The following is a 21,792-nucleotide window of genomic DNA, read 5'->3' on the forward strand; positions in this document are numbered from 1 at the left end:
ACATGCATATCAACGATTGGAAATGAATCAGACGCCAGAAGATGTCAAACAGAACATCCGTACCTGCGGCATTGTGGATGCACTAACACAAACAGCAAGCACCACACAACCTCATTCAGGACAACGCAAGAGATGTTATATTTTGTCCCAGATCATGTGACAAGAAAATCAAACTAGTCTGTAATGAGAACAATCAGTTTGTGAGCGAAGAACATACCAAGCGAGTGTGCAACCAATGCCAGCAATAACATTGGGTCTACTCCTGCTTGAAATATCCTAAATATAGACTACAAAACATGAATACATAATTAACCCAGGATGTATTAATACATTGTAATATCATATTATGCCAAAAACACAGATAAATTATAATTATTTGTTATTATTCTGGTTATACAGTTTATTTTTTACCATAGGGTCAAATTGACCCAATGGTACCAAACAAGTGATTTTTTCTAAGGTTCTAGAGCAGGGTTAATAAAGTGATTTAGTTCAGCAAAATATAAAATATGTTTGTTTTTTTTAAATAAAAGAATTATTAACGTGCATTTCAATAACACGTTACTAACATCACTATCGACAGAGGTAGTAGCTACATAATATATTAGTGATAATGTAAAAGAATATATATATATATATATATATATATATATATATATATATATATTTATTTATTTATATATATATATATATATATATATATATATATATATATATATAGTGCAAAAAATGCTGTACCTGCATAGAAGGAAACATGTTGCTCTAGCTTTCCATGTCTTACAATATCTAAAAACAACATCCTTATTAGATTAGAGACAGAAATATAGTCGTCTTTGAAGTGTTCTCTTGTTCTATTTACGACATCCCAAACTATTTCAGCTCCTGGCTAAACAGTAAATATATCATACTGTTATATGCACATCGGTAAAGTTCTGCTTTCATAATACAACAAACTGGCGATACAAATATTTTACGTATTTGAATTTAAATTGTGAAATATAAATTTTCATTGTATACCTCGTAAATCTTGTTTAGTAATTCTTTGAAATTAATTATCCTGTAATATTGAAAATATTAAATTAAAAGTATTTTCAGACATGCTAAATTTCTGATAAGTTGCTCTTTTAAATTTTTCAAAATCGGAATTTCAAATAGCTATACACTTATTTTTGTGACAATTGTCTACCGTAATTTAAATCCAAATCTCTAAGCCACAAAACAAAAGAGAAAATACATGTAGTTTTGCCAACATATTACAATACAACCCATAAAAATCAAAGATTTCTTTCACAAAACCAACACGAAATCTTTTAAAAATCTTACCTTGAGTTACTTTTTTGAACAAGATCAAGAGCCGTGTATCTTTTACATTTATTTAAACCTGCTGGTTTGTAAATAATATGCTCATTTATTATAGCGGTATTTTGAAAATAATAAGACGCCAAGTATAAAACAGTATTTATTAACGACTAGGTAAATGAAAATGTTAGTGGGTTAGAAAACTACAGGTTAAACGTGCTGCAATGAAACAGAAATGTTACAGCATAATTGTTTACATTTTTAAAACAAAAGTAATTTTTCTATCTCAAAACTAAAAGTCCGATATAAATTGAATGCTTCGTTATATTTTATTTGTGTGAGTTTGATCTAATTTTTTTTTTAATTTAGAGGATGGCTTGTGAGCGTATGATCGGTAACGCTAATAGTCCTGAATACAAAACTCACTACTAAACAGACTAGATCTCTAGGTATGGACTACATCCCATCTTGGAGGAAAACTCCAAAATTAAAATAATGCTGCCTTGCACATTGTAACATTGTTCTTGGATAAAATATGGAAGTTTATTCAAAAAGACAGGTTGAGAGGTCATACATGATTGTTTTTGGATCAGTTTCTCTTTAATTATACAAATAAGAACGAAGAAGGAAACAAAAATCATTATTTTGGATGAAATATATTTTAACTCACCAGAAGTGTAAATATGACTTGTCGAGTTTTCTCCTCTATTTGTGGCTAAAGCTGACTGTTGATCCAACTCATTGAGAAAAGCTGTCCATAATTCTATTTCACGAGTGCCGTTATTTAAAAAAACTGATCTTTGATGTAACTTGTGTAAACCAGAAAAAAACGAGGCAAAATCTAAAACATTGTTAGTGTTAACGTTTGCTTTGTTTTCTACCAAAGTCTGCACCACACTGTAATGTCCATTCTTTAATGCCAAGTCATTAGCTGTTTGACCTTTTTTGTTGACCCTATTGATGTCGTCTGTCTTCTTTGTTAAAAGCTGGACCACATTATTAAACCCGCATTTAGATGCCAACATTAGAGCTGTGTTACCTTTGTTGTCGGAACTGTTGACGTCATCAGTTTTCTCTATGAAGAGATGCACTACATGATTGAGCTGTTTAATATGCATGTGTATGTCTATACTCTTAAATCTATTGTTATGTCGTTGATTTATTAGACCTAATTGTATGATAGCTATCATAAGCGGAGACCTGCCATCTCGGTCTATGACATTAGTTTGTGCATTTTTGTTTAGCAAATGTTTGATGATAGGCAGAATAAGATCATTGACTTTATGTTTCAAAAGATGTATTAACATAGTTTCATGTTTGTAATCAGAAACATTAACATCCGCATGTTGAAATAACAAATATTCTATCAGTTCCAACGCTTTGTATGCAAGCTCAAAAAGTTGAGGTTTAAAATATAAAACATACATGAGTGCTGTTCTCTGTTTCTTGTCAACCTGGTTGACCTTTGACCCTTTACTGACCAAATCTTTCACCGTGTCAACTAAACCAGATTGTGCCGCCATCATGAGTAAAGTTCTACCTTTAGGACACACAACATCATCTTCTTTGTAAAGTTTACAGACTTGTTTTATAAACTCGTATTTTCTGTTTTCTAAGGCTATCATTAAAGCTGTTTTGTTGTACATGTTTACAGCATTTATATCCTGTTTTATTTCAAAAAGGATTTTTGTATATTTACTGGAAATCTTCCTTTGCACGTTTTTGGCATACAACATAAGTAATGTGTTACTATTTTTATCGAAAAGATCAAAATATATTACTTCTTTTGCTTTAGACAAAATAAGCTTACGCATTTTGGGGTAGATTGATGAAAAATCCAGATAACAATGGATTCCAGATGCAGTAAGTTTAAAACGAATCTTTGTATCCCGTGTTATTGCTGTTATGAGGATTTTCTTTACCGCAGTATCAATCTGTGAAACACAAACTCCTCTTCCCAACAAATGTTCCATGACTTCTAAGTCACCATTTTTAATAGCCAGCATTATTGCTGTTCGTCCTTTATTATCTGTTTGATCTAAAGCTGACATGTGACTACTGACCTGGTGTGTGCTTTGGTCTAATGGTTCAGTCTCTAGTAATATTTCGGTAATATCACGACTAGAATATTAATTCGAATATCCTTTAGCAGCCCACATTAACGCCGTCCGACCTTGTTTGTCTTGGATGTAAATGTCAGCTTTATGCTTTAACAGGACTTTGACGTGATCTTTTCTACCGTTTTTAACAGCTTTTATCAGCGCTGTTTCTCCTGTACGGTCAACAACGTTAACATTAGCCTTGTGATGTTCCAGCAATTGCCTCACTACATCTTCATCACTGTGTCCTTGTACAGCATACATTAACACCGTCTTCCCCATGTTATCAACAACGTTAACATCAGCCTTGTGATGTTCGAACAATCGCCGCACTACAACACCATTATTCAATGCTTCTACAGCATACATTAACGCCGTCTTCCCTTCACTATCCCCCATGTCAATGTCCCCACAAATTCCTGCCGGTATAAATCTCCTCTTTACTGCCAACATGAGCACCGAGGTTTTGTTGTTGTTGACATGGTTGACGTCAGCGCCGTGACGACGTAGCTCTTGTATTATATCACTTGGTGGATGAATAAAGTATGACCAACTATCGAACTCTAGCCTAATAACCAACATAAGAGCTGAATTCCCGTCATTTTCTACGTCATCAACGTTTACATTACTGTTGGCAAGAAGTAGCTTGGAACACTCCAATGATTTCTTTTCTACAGCCAACATTAGCGCTGTTTTACCCAGCCTGTTTTTATAGTTAACATCGTGTGTACAAGAGAGTATTCGTGTTGTGATATCTACATTTTCATTTTTTACAGCTATCATTAGAGGTGTATTTTCTTCATTGTCTATTATATTGACATCAGGATGATGATCTAAAATTTGATTAATTAAATTAAATTGTATTTTACAACTTTTATAATTGCTGTTTCACCACTATTATCTCTTACATTTAAATCGTTAGTCAGCTGTAATAACCTTTCCATAATGGTTAGTTTTGAACTGTGTAAATCCTGTGGGATGTCGTGTAGATAGTGCGGAGACCTAAAATAATTATTTGACAAAAGTTCCATCAGTGCATTTCTTCCCTTGCTGTTACTCACATTAACATCTGCTTCATGTTTTAACAACACCTCAACAACCTTTGGTTTACCAGCCATCATTAGTGCCGTGTTACCATGGTGATCTGTTTTGTTGACATTAAACCCTCTATAAATCAGCCACTCTACAAGTGTAGCATGTCCACCAATAGCTGCTAACATGAGAGCGTTTTGTCCTTTAAAGTTAACATCCACAGTACCGTCATACAGTAACTCTACAATGTCCAGGTGGCCATTCATGGCTGCTAACATCAAAGCTGTATTGCCATCTATATCAAACACAGAAGAATCACTGTATTTTTTTAATTCACAAACTATTTTATATAGACCTTTTATAGCAGCTAACATGAACGATGACTGTCCTAATTTATTTGCTTGATTTATACTTCTTCCGCCATAAATAAATTGATTATGTACTAAAATTTCAACTGTATTTACATGTGTATGTAGTAATGATAAGTTTAACGCGGTATTCCCTTCTATGTCAACCTGTTTAACATCAGCGCCATACTGAAGTAACAATTCTACTATCTTAGAGTGACCTCTACTTGCTGCACACAAAAGGGCCGTCTCTCCAGTTGTACCAGATGTATAGTTGACATCAGCGCCATATTGAAGTAACAAGTCTACAATGTTAGAGTGACCTCTACTTGCTGCACACAAAAGGGCCGTCTCTCCAGTTGTACCAGATGTATAGTTGACATCAGCGCCATATTGAAGTAACAATTCTACAATGTTAGAGTGACCTCTACTTGCTGCACAAAAAAGAGCCGTTTCTCCATATGGACTTACTGTGTAGTTGACATTGGCACCTTTCTCTAGTAAAAACTTCACAATAACTAAGTGTCCTTTAAAAACAGATTTACCGAGCACAGATTCTTTATATGAATTCAATAAATTCACATCAGCTCCAGCGTCTACTAAATAATTTGTAATTTCAAAATAACCTTCGTCACAAGCATAAAATAGAGGAGGAGATTTACCTATATTAACGTCCGCACCATTTTCTACTAAAAATTGTACTATGTCGATTTTACCCCTTTGAGCTGATATACATAGTGGGGAGTCTTCATAATTATCCTTTTTATTAACATCAGCTCCAGCTTTTACCAACATTTTCACTAGTTCAAAACATCCACGTTTACAAGATTCATGTAGTGGTGTAGTTAACGATGTACAATTAATATCAGCGCCATTATCTATAAGCAGCTTTACAATCTCAACAAAACCTTTTCTTGCAGAATAACACAGGGCTGACTTTTTGTTTTTGTCTATCAAGTCCACATCAGCCTTGTGCTCCAGCAGTCCAGACGTCCATGTTCTGAAGCTTTTATTAACGCTGTCTTTCTGTTGCTGTTTCTACTGTTTACATCAACTCCATGTGTAAGTAATATTCTCACTACATCCAATTTACCTTTACCTGCTGTTGAAACAAAAGTTAACCGAATTTTTTCCAGCAATTTTACATTTTTTATTTTTCTAATTTCTTGTTCAAGATCAACTAAATTATGAAGACTTATAGCTATTTTTATTTCCTGTAAAGTATGTTTATCCGATGCATCCATTTTGGTGAAGTATTTTGCTGAAATTGAATAGATTCAAAAAGAAAATAAACTTAATCATGTTTAAAAAGAAGACATTCTGCAAAAAATTAAAGTTTTAATTATTACAATTCTAGCAATACAAGTGTAAAAATCATCTACAGACGTAAACAAATACCACAAATATGTTATTGCTAACAAATACCTAACAACAGTATACCAATTAGGCTGAGGAGAGCTCATAAATTATTTTTTACGTGAGCTAAAAAAAAGGAATACAATTAACGTTTAATTTGTCTTACTCGACAATGTATGCAAGTACTACTGTACATCAATTGAAGCTTCAATTGTTTTGATGAGAAAGTTTGTACAAGTTAAATGTGTTCTTTGGCCAATACAATCAGAAGAGAGCAGTCTTTTGAATGTACAACTCAAAACTATTTTGCACTTTATTTTAAGATTGCTAAGTTACTTTTTTTTTATTTTTTATTTTTTTGTGCTAGCTAATTACCTATAGGGCTGTCGCATAGCAAAAACGATTTAAATGTCAAACCAAAGTGGGCTACAATAAACATTTAGTTAGGTATTTTGCTAAGAAACAAATTGGTTACTATAAACTTATGACTGATTCACGTAAATCGATAATGTAAGTTCTACAACTGTAGTGTTAGAAATCAACAGAAAAAGTCGTCCAGTCATAGTCCTAGGTTTTATAAAGTCAATATAGGGTGTTTTATAAACGTAATGTGCAATTTGATGTTGTCTAATGTTAACGGTTGTTCAGCAGTTTTCACACTATGTATCACAGCACCTCTATTGTAAAACAGAAATCTTGTTACTTTCCCATCACTCATCCCATAAATAGTTTTTATGTTTGCCCAAATACGACAAACGCCACAACCAACACTTGACCGAATGCGATAAATACCCGAATGGAAACTTGCCCAAATGCGATAAATAACTGAATGGACACTTGCGTAAATGCGATAATCACAGGACAAATGATCTCAGGCAAAATATCTCAAACAAAATACCTCACGGAAAAATGATCTCATGACAAACGATCTCAGGACAAATGATCTCAAGGTCAAATTATCTCACGGACAAAACATACCAGGACAAAATATATCAGGACAAATGATCTTAGACAAAATATCTCAGACAAGATATCTCAGACAAAATATCTCACAGCAAAATTGTAATAGTGTATTGGATTATTTTAGTTGATCTGAACATTCATTTATTGACTGGCATTTGTCTTGAGATCTTTAGTCCGTGAGATATTTTGTCTGTAATATTTTGTCTGTAATATTTTGTCTGTAATATTTTGTCTGTAATATTTTGTCTGTAATATTTTGTCTGTAATATTTTGTCTGTAATATTTTGTCTGTAATATTTTGTCTGTTATATTTTGTCTGTAAGATTTTGTCTGTTATATTTTGTCGGAGATCATTTGTTATGGAACCGAACGTACACTTGACCGAATGTGATAACTACCCCCATGGACACTTGCCTGAATGGGACGCATTGCCCGAAAGCCGCAAGTGTCTTTCAGGAAAGCGTCATTCTCTCGTATTAGACCGCCATAAGCCTAGTTATTGGTTCTGTTTGCAATTAAAGTAAGTGCCATATGGCCCGACAGGTGCCCAGAGTGCGCTGGCTCATCCAATAGTTTTTCAGCGTTGATTCAATCTGTACCGAATTATGTGTGTAGCCCACCATATAAACGGACAACAGATCAGGGGCTAAAATAGACACAGGGGTTTTCCCAACGAGAATACTTTAATTCACGGCGATCACATCAAAGACAAACAAACAAACAATCAAACACTCAAGACATTTGTTGTCAAGTACTCGCTTTATTTACAGCATCGAGCCATGACGGCGATGCAACACAGTAGTACAAAACAAACTAGCCAACAAGAAAAAACCAAAACCAAAACTGTAGCCCTAAAACAAATGTAAATTAAAAAAAAAAGTTACATTCCTTACAACACCATGTGTAGGCTACAATATACACGGGTATAATAAAATATGTTTTGGCCAGTACACAGTACTGCCAACAAGTACCAATAAGTAGTACTACAAATAAATACTTATATTAATACTCACCCTAACTAGTGTGCACATGCAGCACTAGCAGGAATATACAAATAAGTCTTTTAACAAACATAATTTATATAACTACCTTCATTAGGTCTACATCTTGGTCACTGTGTCCACAGACAGCAGCCTTGTGTGTGACTGACACGGCCAGGCATGAAACTACCCACAGTCCCATGTCACATGACATGGAACACAGGTAACATCGCTCACAAAAGCATGAAAAAAGAAACTACGTCCACAGGGCCACAGCCCGACAGGGGCCGCAACTCAATGAATCAAAACTTCATTTGTTATCCCCCTTGGCTGGTAACCATATGTGTTACATATATATATATATATATATATATATATATATATATATATATATACATTTAATTCACGGCGATCACATCAAAGACAAACAAACAAACAATCAAACACTCAAGACATTTTCACTTATACAAATGCATTATATATATATATATATATATATATATATATATATATATATATTATATATATATATATATATTTATATATATAAATTAATATATATATATATATATATATATATATATATATATATATATATATAAATCTCTCTCTCTCCCTATATATATATATATATATATATATATATATATATATATATATATATATATACATTGAATACATAGCTTTAAATGACATAACGTTCAAATAACGTACATAAATTCAAAACTAATTTTCAAAAATACTTACTAGATAGTTAAATACCGTGTGTATAGTATATTTTAAAAAATTTCATCACTTTAAATATTAATTAAATAAGCCTACGTGAATGACAATATGGAAACAATTTCGCGCCAAACATTCCAATCCCGCTAACATGTCTTGTTGATCTGAACGTCTCACAGTTTTTGAGGAAAGGGTCGGTAGTTTAAAAAATCGAATGGGGATTCCCCGTTTGGTAATCTTTGAAATTTCCTTAAAGTTATTTTTCTTGAACATGTATCTGCAATTTTCTTTTACTTGCATTTTCAGAAAGTGATTTTTAAATTCTTGAAATTCAATAACCCGCCTTTTTTTCCCACAAATTCGTATGACGTTAATAAAACTCAAATGAAATAAATATACACCTAAACTTTGTTAACGAAGTAGCATACGCTGTTGCACTCAAAATACCATATAGTTGATTGTAACATTAGCATCTTTTCTTACATCATATTGCGAGGGCTATTTTATTATAGCTGTATATTGTAAATTACATATATATATATATATATATATATATATATATATATATATATATATATATATATATATATATATATATATAATTATATATATATATTCTGGATAATTGATATAGATTGTTGTTAAATTACACATGGGCACATTTTTTTTATCATGTTGCTGGAGCTCAACGATCTGAAGTTGTCATTTTCACTTGGTTATATGGAAACCGTGTACAATATGAATTCATTCCTCGAACACACTGCTAAGTTATGCAGTTATTATCATACATGAGCCGAGTTCACGGTATTTTTATATTTAAAAAGTGACAAGTAACATTTATTTTGAAAAACAACAATAGAACAAGTCAATGCTACAGCAGCAAACACCAGTAAACCACAATCCCAACTAACAACAGACAACACTTATATAAAGGAAAAATGAAAACAGCTCCACATCCGGGCAAGGGAAGATAACAAAAACACACAAAAAAATTACTAATACAGGGCACGAAACACCCACCAAAACAGCAGCACCACAAAAAGGGAAAGAAGATAACCCAAACATCACCCAAATCAAAGAGACAAAAAGAATATCCTAATACCAAAAGTCATACAGCAATCAAGTAGCTCGAAAAGTCTAGTTAAACTAACAACACCTCTTAAAAGGAATGACAAAACTAAATCACAAAAGGAAAGAAAGTTCAAGACCATTTTACCCCAAAACCAAGAAACCACAACCAAATTTAACGAAAAGACACTCATATCATAGAACAAATACATTAGACCAGTAGCTCTACCATAACAATGGAAAAAAATTACCCTAAAATCCCACGAAAATAACTAGTAAACCAAGTACACAACAACACAAAGTGCAGATACTGCGCTAAACATTAACCGCGGTAACTGAATTTCACGACAAAGTAATTCACGCCGACAGGGAAATGCAACACGCACACAAGCATCTAAATGAAATTGCCTTCACATGTACCAAACTGCAACATAACACACCCACAAGTAAAAGAAATTAAAGCTGCACATATAGCACTATCATCCCCAGAAGTATCTAAACTTCGATGAAATAATCTACATAATCAGGAAGACCCTTACAAAGACCACATAATACATTGTGGGTTCAGGAGCATCATGTGGTGTGGGCTGATGAGACTGCGTAATTTGTGACCTGGAAGGTTTTGCTGGCCATTGGATTTGATGGTAACTTGTTTAACTGTTTTTGAGGTTGAATAGATGTCTGGTAGGGTTAAGTTTAGTGTTTGAGTTTGGTTTAGGGTTATGTGTTATTTTCTGAAAAGTAGAGTTGTTGCACTTTTTGTATCTTTTTTGTTTACATGTCATATTTATTAGCTCGTTATCTAAATTTGAATTAGGATTAGAGCTGGGGGATAGGGCTAAAAACTTTTTCTACAAGGGTAGATCTTAGGGTTAGGGAATGGGAATGACGATAACAGTAAGGGCCAAGGGGTAGTGGTTAGGGCTAAAATTAGAAAAAAACATTGTTGTTGATTATTTTTTATTATAGCAAATATTAAGAATTATTTAAGAATTATTTTTGAATTAAAGAAATAAGCATCTTTTTTTAGTATTAATAGTAAGAGAATATGAGCGTTTATTTTCCCTAAAGCCAATTGACAGAAGTAAGCAGTTTTTTTTTTTATTTCCGAGAAAGTATCTACCGAAATAAACAAGTAAATTGCTTATTTCTTCTTCAGTTGACAGCAATAATCACTACCATATTTTATGACTTCCTCTGTACATAGTATACAATAAATGGGTGTTCCCAATAAATCTTTTTACCTTCATACCATACTTAAATTAATTTAATCGATACCAAAGTTCTAAATTCAAATTAAACATTGAACAAAATATTTTCTAGTTTACGCCTGTCTGTCGTCTGAATGGTGTGCTGTGTTAGCTGTGCACAGTTTCTCTGCTTGAATCTCTAACGAGGAAATCAATCAACCGTGCCTGCTTTTCAATGCTTAGTGAATATGAAAAGGCAACCTGACATGTTTATTGAAAGAGGGTAGACCTTTTTTTACTTTCTCTTATACAGTGTATAGAGAATGTATTGTAATCGTGCACAAAAAGCACATTTTGACAGTTTTCACCGTTTAAATCCTAAGCACTTCATCATACTCGGAGTATAAGGGACTTATTTTAATCGGGCAAAATTCATACCTCCTGATTTATCAAAATTTTGGCGTTTTACGCGTAATCCAGTCAGAAAAAATCTTGACTTTGCAATTCAGTCTTGAGTGTGTATATCTGTAAACAGCATAACTTGAGTGATGTTACAACTAGCTTAACATATAAATATTATATCAAACTTGTAGTTAGGTGTCAACTTTTCGGCGATTTCCAATAACCGGAAGCGGGACTAATTCTATTTTGAATTTTTCAAAAGCCTATAACTTGAGTACTGTTTCAGATAGATAAACGAAATTTTCACACATATATAAAATATCTAATTCTCTGTCTTCTGTCAAATTTTGAGTAATTCCCTTTACCGAAAATAGTAATTTACGCTCAGTCCGTTTACAAAAACGCAAATAAATTTATAAAGTACTAATATTAGTCGGCACTATAATACACATATTGTTTGCAATTCACTTGGTGAGCAATTATTTTTTCCTACAAGATTCCATTCTATTTTTAAAAAGTGTAAGTAATTAAAAATGGATTTAAAATCATGTCTATAACCCAAGTTGCCATCCGCCGTAGTAACATAGAAGAAGTTTTGTGAAAAGTTAGGGGAGATCACTCACCGCTTAATTTTTAATGAATAGTAAGCGATCCCCCATACAAAAACATTATGATGTATACAACCCTTCCACTCGCCACAATACCCACATCCACACCAACATCGACGTTTACATCAACATCTACATGTAAATTTACACCCACATCAACTTCCCCATTCACAATAACGTTCAAATTGCCATCCAAACCCACATCAATTTCCACATCCACACCACATAAAAGTCGACATCCACTCTTACTTCTACACTTGCAACTTCATCCACACCTACATCAACGTAACATCCATATCCACATTAACATTAACGTTTACCTTCACATTTACACCCATATCCACACCTAAGTAACGTTCAGCTTCACATCCATACCTACATTCACTACAACATTAACTTCCACAACCCCATCTATACTCATTTTTAGTTGTGAACTGTTAAGCAAGACGTGTAAGAAATCACGTACTAAAAACATTAGTAACTTTTTGGGGACTACCTCAGAAAATAGATGAAAATAAGACTTAATGAATGCATGCAGGTTTCTTGAAAACAAAGACAATACGTGTGAGAGTTCTTACACGCACTTTCTCAAATTAACTTTTTAAAAATGTATGGTGTTAGTTGAAAGATAATGAGATTAAAGTTACAACATAACGCAGATGTTATTAAATTGTAATACATTCAGTAATGTATATATGTTTATTCAGTCTCTGAAAAAATTTATTTAAAACCGTGTATGGATTATTTGCGTCAATATATTTCATGTTTCAGAACAACTTGAGTAAACGTTTATAAGCTACAATGATACACTTGTCTGAAACCGTGCGCATATCACTCTGAAATTCAATACAAATTGGATGAGAGCCAAATTTATAATTATATTAGCCTTGTCGCTAAAGAGAAATCAATATATTTTATTGATTTATTTTGATTCAAGCCAATGATTTCGAGAAGTACTATTCATAGCTTTTAATAAGCAATGTTTAACTTTCTTAAGCTCGGTTAAAACACTTGGCTTGAAACCTGTGCTGGTTTTAAGCGAGTTAACTAGTAACAAGATTTTAACATTTTATCATTTAAGACAGTAGGTATCATACAGCCATACCAGCTTTCCGTATATATAACAATCACTATACACACACTATCATAACTTTGCAAAGGTAAGAATTCATTATATAATATTTTTTTTAAATAAAGTAATATTATATAAAATTTTAATGTGATTGAAAAGTAAAATACAAGATAGACAGATGTTTAAACTAATAATTAGTTAGACCTATTAACACATACTCCAGTAAAAGGTCTAAATCTAGGTCTAGGTCTAGGTCTAGGTCTAGGTCTAGGTCTAGGTCTAGGTCTAGGTCTAGGTCTAGGTCTAGGTCTAGGTCTAGGTCTAGGTCTAGGTCTAGGTCTAGGTCTAGGTCTAGGTCTAGGTCTAGGTCTAGGTCTAGGTCTAGGTCTAGGTCTAGGTCTAGGTCTAGGTCTAGGTCTAGGTCTAGGTCTAGGTCTAGGTCTAGGTCTAGGTCTAGGTCTAGGTCTAGGTCTAGGTCTAGGTCTAGGTCTAGGTCTAGGTCTAGGTCTAGGTCTAGGTCTAGGTCTAGGTCTAGGTCTAGGTCTAGGTCTAGGTCTAGGTCTAGGTCTAGGTCTAGGTCTAGGTCTAGGTCTAGGTCTAGGTCTAGGTCTAGGTCTAGGTCTAGGTCTAGGTCTAGGTCTAGGTCTAGGTCTAGGTCTAGGTCTAGGTCTAGGTCTAGGTCTAGGTCTAGGTCTAGGTCTAGGTCTAGGTCTAGGTCTAGGTCTAGGTCTAGGTCTAGGTCTAGGTCTAGGTCTAGGTCTAGGTCTAGGTCTAGGTCTAGGTCTAGGTCTAGGTCTAGGTCTAGGTCTAGGTCTAGGTCTAGGTCTAGGTCTAGGTCTAGGTCTAGGTCTAGGTCTAGGTCTAGGTCTAGGTCTAGGTCTAGGTCTAGGTCTAGGTCTAGGTCTAGGTCTAGGTCTAGGTCTAGGTCTAGGTCTAGGTCTAGGTCTAGGTCTAGGTCTAGGTCTAGGTCTAGGTCTAGGTCTAGGTCTAGGTCTAGGTCTAGGTCTAGGTCTAGGTCTAGGTCTAGGTCTAGGTCTAGGTCTAGGTCTAGGTCTAGGTCTAGGTCTAGGTCTAGGTCTAGGTCTAGGTCTAGGTCTAGGTCTAGGTCTAGGTCTAGGTCTAGGTCTAGGTCTAGGTCTAGGTCTAGGTCTAGGTCTAGGTCTGGGTCTGGGTCTCTAGGTATGGGTCTGGGTTGGGTCCGGGTCTTGGTCTAGGTTTTTTTCTTCGTGTTTATTTGAACTAGTTTTGTTCTGATAATAATTACTAAACAATGTCAGAAATGAGGTATGTTTGTATTTTAATACAGGTTTAAGGATGAATTTTTTATCAAATGCTTTCTCGGCAGTTCGCAGCGTTTTTACCCCAATATGCGAAGCTTATGAAAAATACTCCGATAGCATTACATTAGGTGCTGCAATTATAGGCACTCTTGTACCTGCTACAGCTGTTGTCATGGGATTTGTATGTGCTTTCACAACTGTAGCTGATATAGTACCTGAAGTGTACAATATAGCTAAAGAAGTTAAAAAGTCATCATCATTGAAACAATTTGCAAACTCCAGTACAGTTAAAAGTGTTTTGAAGATTGCACAGACAACAATAGAAAAAACTATTCCTTTTGTTAAAGAATCTAGAACCAAGGTCCGTGCTGCTCTACAAACGATAAAGACAAAAATAAATGCTACAGGTTTTACTTTAAAGCTCAGCCAACTTTATCAAAACAGAGACAAATTTTCACTATGGGATATACCATCTATAATTAATGGCGATATAAGTGTTTTTAAAGATGCAAAACTTTCCATAAATATGTTATCTAATATGAATAATGTCCAAAACAATTCTAGATCAAAGGTTAATGATCAAAACACTGCTGCTGAAACTAAGAATGTTAAGAATGAGCAAAACATGAACACATCTGAAAATCTCAATGACAACACGAATAAATCAAAACAAACAAAAGAAATCACGCGCGGAAATCGTACACCTTTAAGAAATTTCCAAGCTTTGAATAATATAGACACTACTGTAAATCAAAAGTTAGATAAAATAGTATCCACACCAAACCAAAATCTGATATCGATGGTAATTGAGAAATGTACAGTTTGTGGACTTTATAACTGTCCATTCCAAAAATGAATTTTATAGATTTTTTTTTTACATTTTTTATCAGCATACACATTTAACTGCTTATTTAAAAATATATTTCATAGAACTTTTCAAATATTTCGAATTCAAAATTGTAAGAAACATTTAGAGAAGAATAATTTATAATCACTTCTAAAATTGTTAGCCTATTACTAAGAGATAGATCATTTCTTGTCCGAATTAAATTGTGAAACTTCCTCCTCTAGACGACCGTTTATAGGATGCCACTAATTATAACTGTTTTGATTCCCTTGTTGTTTTAATATTTCATCGAATTAAAAATCGTAAAATTTGATATCTTGACAAATTCATTCGTTTTTTTTCTCTCTCAATTTTCTTTATGCTTAACTTTTTACAACAAAATATGAAATTGGTGTTTTTTAAGCTTCTCGATGTTTTTGTACTTGTAATGACTTGGTTTGGGAAATAATCGTTGGTGCCGCGGTCATTAAAACAGAAAAACATTACTTCATCTGCCTAAAATAAACCGTGAGTGATCTCCCCTAAACTTTCTCGAATATTCTTATTTTAAACAACAGCGGATGTCTACTCGGGATATAGACATGATTTTTAATTCATTTTAAATACTTAAACATTTTAAAATAGAATAAATTCTCGTAGAAAAAAGAATTGCACACCAATTGAACGCCAAAAGAAATGTGCATAATAGTGCGGAATATTATTAGTACTTTATAAATTCACATGCGTTTTTCGAGAAATCGGAAATAGCGAAAATTAATACTTCCGGTCAACAGAAATTACTCAAAATTTGATAGAAGGTAGAGAATCTTTTTCTTACATATGAATGTCATTTATCTATCTGAAATTCAAACTAGAAAAATAGTTCCACTTCCGGTTATCAGAAATCGCTCCAAAGCTGATACGGATCTGCGATTGCGATATAATACTTCTATATGAAATGTCATCAACCTAGCTGTAATGGTACTCAAGATCGTGATTACAGACACACACACACACATGCACACATACACAGATATACGGACAAGATTGCACAACTATGTTTTTCCGACTCAGGGAGGTGTAAAAAATCGAGATTTGTAAAAGGCTTTATCTTTACTTCGCATATGCGAGAAAGTAAAAATATTGAATCTAGGACTTCAAGTGAAACATACTAGTTGTTAAACATCAATTAAAATAGTATTGGCATCATTTATATTATAATATTATAAATAGTTGATATATATATATATATATATATATATATATATATATATATATAGATATATAAATATAGATAAACAGATATAGATAAATAGATATAATTTTTCATTATAATATATTCTTTACACCTAGCTGGAATCTAGCAAAACATTTGTAGGTAAAGAAAAATGTCACTATATTATTATAAGCAAAGCACCAACAAAATACATTATAGTCTTACGCGATTTACAAACAGGATGCTATAATTTATACTATTATTAATGTAACAATACACTTTTAATTGTATTATTAATATTTTAATCATAAAATACCTATAAACCTTTTTTATTTCACTTACATTTGGATAATATGTATAGGCGCATTTCTGTGTGAATTAATTATGTAAAAGACGATTTTTATATTTTTATATCTTACATATATTTTTTTTATAATTTTATATCTTACACATAATTTTTATATTTGAATGTATCTTACATATATTTTTATATCTTACATATAATTTTTATATTTTTATATCTTACATATAATTTTTATATTTTTATATCTTACATATAATTTTTATATTTTTATATCTTACATATATTTTTATATCTTACATGACGTGATATATTGTTACTCCTACTAACTATCTGAATTAACTGACTGAAAATAATATTTAAAAAAAAAAGAACCTGAAAACTGTGTTTTTAACTTCTCATCTAAAACAACGAAACAACATTGGTAAGAAAGAATGTATCAAGGCATAGTTTTAAAATTCAAAAGAACATTCGATTAAAAAAAATGTTCGATATATGCTATGCATGTAAAATTGAGATTCATGTTTTATAAATAGTTTATTTATATTTAAAGATAATTCAAAATACATATTCAGAATTAATGCGCGAAACAAAAAATAAATTCCTAAAGTGTCTAAACATGACTTTATCCTAGTTTGATTTACAATTTGAAACACATTTCTATGATTTTAGATTGATGCTTTGTTTATTGCCAATATTATATTAACTAATAGTAAGGGTATTTGACTCTTTTTCGTTTTTTATAATGATGCTTGTTATTTTAATAATGTTTTGAAATATAAAATAAGTTGATAATTCAACACAATAAAAATGTGTTAATTTTCTTTTTTTCTATGTATTTTTTTGAAAGTGTTAATTTGTTTAATTATATGTGTGTATTTGTTCATTATATTTACAGCTTTATCTCTCTCTATATATATACAAATAAAATAATGTACATGTGAGTGCATTCTTTTATGCATCACTTCTCCTTTTATTCGATCGCCGTAAGACTTTGGGTAGTCGATTAGAACACTTGGGTAAAAATTTCTTTGAAGAAAAGGTTCAAATTATGGAGAGAAGAGCCACAGTAGAGTAGATTGGAACCCCGGGCTCCCCCTGATCACTATTAACCCTACGTTCATTCAAAAAAGTGAAATACATCATGGAGACGATGGTGCACTATAATCGTACATTTGATAAAAAAGTACAAATTCAAATACTAGCCTCTGTATGGCTTCTTGCTATACCAAAATAGCTTATAATGTCATTAAATGTCACTTTTTGCGAAAAGTCATCTTTAATAGAAAGCTTAGCAGAAGAAATAGTCGAGCTGTTCCATCTTTGACCGCAGATAATTATTTATGCGTTTGAGTTTCAAAAAAGAACGTTCAATTTTAGCATAGGTTTAAAGTATATGAAACATTTACTTTAGTAAAACTTTTTGACAGCTTATCTTCTATTTGTGCCCTAACCATTACAACCACAGGTTTATCCTCCAATCAATTATTGACAACGGATTATTCTCATCTGTAAATGCATCTTCCAGATATGATAGTGGTCTATGAATGAAAAATTGCCAAGGGCCTAGGAAGACTTTAAGTGGCATTAAATAAAGAAATAATTTTCTTAGGATAAGTTGATTTATTATAATACTATAATATCACATTCTAAGGAGTTTTCAGAAATCAGAGACAAAGTAAAATGAAATTTCCAGTTAACGGATATTGCGCAAGCTTACATATAAGGCCTAATTAATATGAATAAAATTTCGTCCCCTTAACGGAGAAGTTATCTGCATTTCAAAACAAGAAACGGAATTAAGTAATGCTAGTTTTATTTGAGAAACCATGTAATCAATAAAACACCTAACCAAAAGATATTTTACTTAAATTTCGAATTTCGTCAATCTCAGTGAAACAGAACTAAAGTTATCGTGTTCACACTTAAATAGTATAAAAGGCCATTTCTGTTTACACTGATATTGCAGAAAATATATCATATATTGTATCTTTTATAATTAAATACGTACGCCTAGTAGTGATTTTCATCTAGCTCACTGAATCAGTACTCGTGTTACTAGTTTACTAGAAATAAACTTCGAAAAAAAACTTTAAAATAGTATAAAATACTAATATATTTTTGTCCACCTAATTGAAAACTCAAAAAGTCCGTATTCAAAAATAAACATATAGAACTAAAAGACAGAAAAACAGAGAGGCAGGAAGGCAGAAAGGAAGAAAGCGAAAAAGACTAACTGACAAAAAGACTAGAGACATAAGCAGAAAGGCAATAATAAAGTAGGTATATATGAACATTTAAAGATTTATAAATTGTAACAGACTGGCATATCAATCGCACTTTGTAGCAATCATTTGGCCTTAATATAAAAAAGACGAAAATAACAGTTAAAAACGCTTGTTTCCACGAATCTCTAAAATTTAAAAAACCATGTCGACATAAATAGTAAGTGTTACCGATATTTACATATTAAACAACTTGTTCTTTTTTGTTAATTTTTTTAAAAACCATTTCGTAGAAATTATTAAAACATGGTATCAAAAAAAATTCGTTCATTTTCCCAAATACCATCCATATTTATAATATCAAACGCCGGTTCAATTTCGTCTAACCTTTCATATTTATTTAACATGTAATAAAATGTATTGACAACAACATAAGATTAATACATAACAACAGTAATACATCATATAAAATAGTACTATTTCCTATATTTTACGTATTCTCAATATGTTTATGTCTCAATGTGTTTATTCTTTTCTTGGAATAACCTGAAATTATAAAAAACGAGTTTAATTTTACGAATTGTTGGGTTCTTCTGTCTAGGGGTTTATATATAGCAACAGACAAATACAACGTATACAACAGTAGATAACACTAACACTCTATAATAATAATAATAATAAGATATTTAATATATATACAGTAATACAATAATAAAAGATCAAATGGGGTCTACAATATAAATAACAATACTCAACACCACGTTCCACGTCCACAGCCACACTACAACTAACTGCTTCACACACTAGCACACGCTCTGACACCCGTCACCTGATACACCTCACGTGAACACCTCTCGCTCCATGTAAACTCACTCAACCAAGGGATACAACTATACACCAAAGGGAGGGTACCAGCACACAACACACACACACACACAAGCAGGGGACATGTAAGGGACGTAACATCCCTCCCCTCCACCTTCAGATCTCTTTTCCTTAAAGCGTGTGGCTTGTATCCAGCCTGGACAGTTTGATCCAGAGTGTGGACTATGATTTTCTCAGGCCCGGCACCAAGTTCGTGGTCTGACTATCTCAACCACAATAAAAACAATTAATCAGCATAATCATTCTATACTGCATCAGTAATACCTTTCTCAAACATTTCTAAATATAATCATATTATAATGCCCCAATAGTAAATTCCTTAACATAATCATACTATACTCCAACAATAACACATTTCTCAATATTATTATACACTACTTTTCGTAAAACACTCCTGATAGAATGTCTGTTACAAAGTTCTCAGTTCCCTTTCACAATACAGGCTAATTCCTGTAGTGCAAGGGCCCATCGTCAGATGCGTACGTCGCCATAGATGGTCATCTTTCGTTAAAGGCGATCTGAGTTCCCTTCCCGATAGCCGTTTTAACTACATCAATCATCTCCAGCCCGTAATCATCATACACAGCTTCTGTAAAAAAAAAAAAAAAAAAAAAAAAAAGAAAAATTAACATTTATTAAATAACTTATCTTTAACAATAAAACTTACCACGAACACTAGTCTTTGTAAGGATACGCCTCCCAATTTTGTGTTTTACCTCACTCTCATATGCAAGTCTTTAAGCAGGGAGAAATTTCCTAACATATCACGCTTAGCTGTGGGACACGCCCTTGATATGTGACCAACACCACCGCATAGGCTGTACACCAGCTAGTCATGCCTGCCGTTTACTTGATTCGTTCCTGTGGCGTCTAGAGGTGGGGCAGACTCCTGCTATATGATCAACTCCCCCGCATGAGTAGCACACAATTTCTTCCGTGGAAGGACAAGTGTGGCGTCCTGGAGATCGCGATGTCGTGTTTTGCCAGGGTATCCTCTCTGCTGTCGAACTAGCAGCGACGTACGGAGGGGTTTGGGTTACTGGTCTCGTCACTCGAGCGTTTTGAGTGCTCTTATAGTTGTCAATAACTTTAAGATTATCTTCCACGCTTACCTTAGCAGCACCATTCAGCCTCTCCAACAGATCACGTGTGACAACCGATTTTATCCGATCAACTATTAGGAGGTTCACCAAGTCCTCAAACGTTTCCTTTGTTTCCGACTGCCGGACCCACGCTCTCAAAGCGGCTTCTGTGTTGATTGCGAAGCTTCTCATGTCGTTGTGTGTATCTGACCCTATACTTTTCCTCGTTGAAACCCGCATGCGTCATTAACTTTACCTTAACTGACTCGAAGTCATTGTGCAAGTTCAGTCCTGTCTCAACTAGGACAGTCTTCAGGTGGCCACTCATCTTGTCCGTCAGCAGGAGAGACCAGTCCTTGGGGTCGATACCTTGTCTCTAGGCTTGACTTTCAAAGTGTCTCACGTAAGCACCCAGGTCCTCGTCTACCGTCATTGCCGCCACATCCCTCAAGCGGGGTACAGAGTTACTTACCTTTGCCACGACATCGCCCTTCACATCTTCTACCCTCCTCAACTCTTCCTTTACCCACACCGCCAAACTGTCATCACTCAGCCCGATTAGCTTTCCCTCCTCCTTCAAGTCGCTGATTAACTGTCTTCTGGAGCTCCTGGTGGTCGCCAAGTTAACCGGACGGGCCCCCAAATGTTGGGTTCTTCTGTCTAGGGGTGTATATATATATAACCGACAAATACAACGTATACAACAGTAGATAACACTAACACTCTATAATAATAATAATAATAATAAAAAGATATTTAATATGTATAGGCTTACAGTAATACAATACTAAAAGATCAAAGCGGTCTACAACATAAATAACAATACTCAACACCACGT

General features: G+C 33.4%; 2 protein-coding genes across 2 annotated transcripts; both read right to left on the minus strand.

Moving 5' to 3' along the window:
- Positions 1 to 1,736: 1,736 nt before the first annotated feature.
- Positions 1,737 to 3,350, minus strand: LOC131950353 (ankyrin repeat domain-containing protein 50-like). Its single transcript, XM_059312455.1, has 3 exons — positions 3,222 to 3,350; positions 1,970 to 2,963; positions 1,737 to 1,822 (listed from the first exon to the last, which is right to left on the minus strand). Exons 1-3 carry the CDS (start codon positions 3,348 to 3,350, stop codon positions 1,737 to 1,739), a joined length of 1,209 nt encoding a protein of 402 aa, XP_059168438.1.
- Positions 3,351 to 3,428: 78 nt separating this feature from the next.
- LOC131950355 (ankyrin repeat domain-containing protein 50-like) lies at positions 3,429 to 6,021 on the minus strand. The gene is made up of 3 exons (XM_059312456.1): positions 5,923 to 6,021; positions 4,456 to 5,815; positions 3,429 to 4,231 (listed from the first exon to the last, which is right to left on the minus strand). Exons 1-3 carry the CDS (start codon positions 6,019 to 6,021, stop codon positions 3,429 to 3,431), a joined length of 2,262 nt encoding a protein of 753 aa, XP_059168439.1.
- Positions 6,022 to 21,792: the final 15,771 nt, after the last annotated feature.

This window comes from Physella acuta, unplaced genomic scaffold (genome assembly GCF_028476545.2).
Source record: "Physella acuta isolate Inbredline_101_S28 unplaced genomic scaffold, ASM2847654v3 ptg000756l, whole genome shotgun sequence".
Lineage (NCBI taxonomy): Eukaryota > Metazoa > Mollusca > Gastropoda > Physidae > Physella > Physella acuta.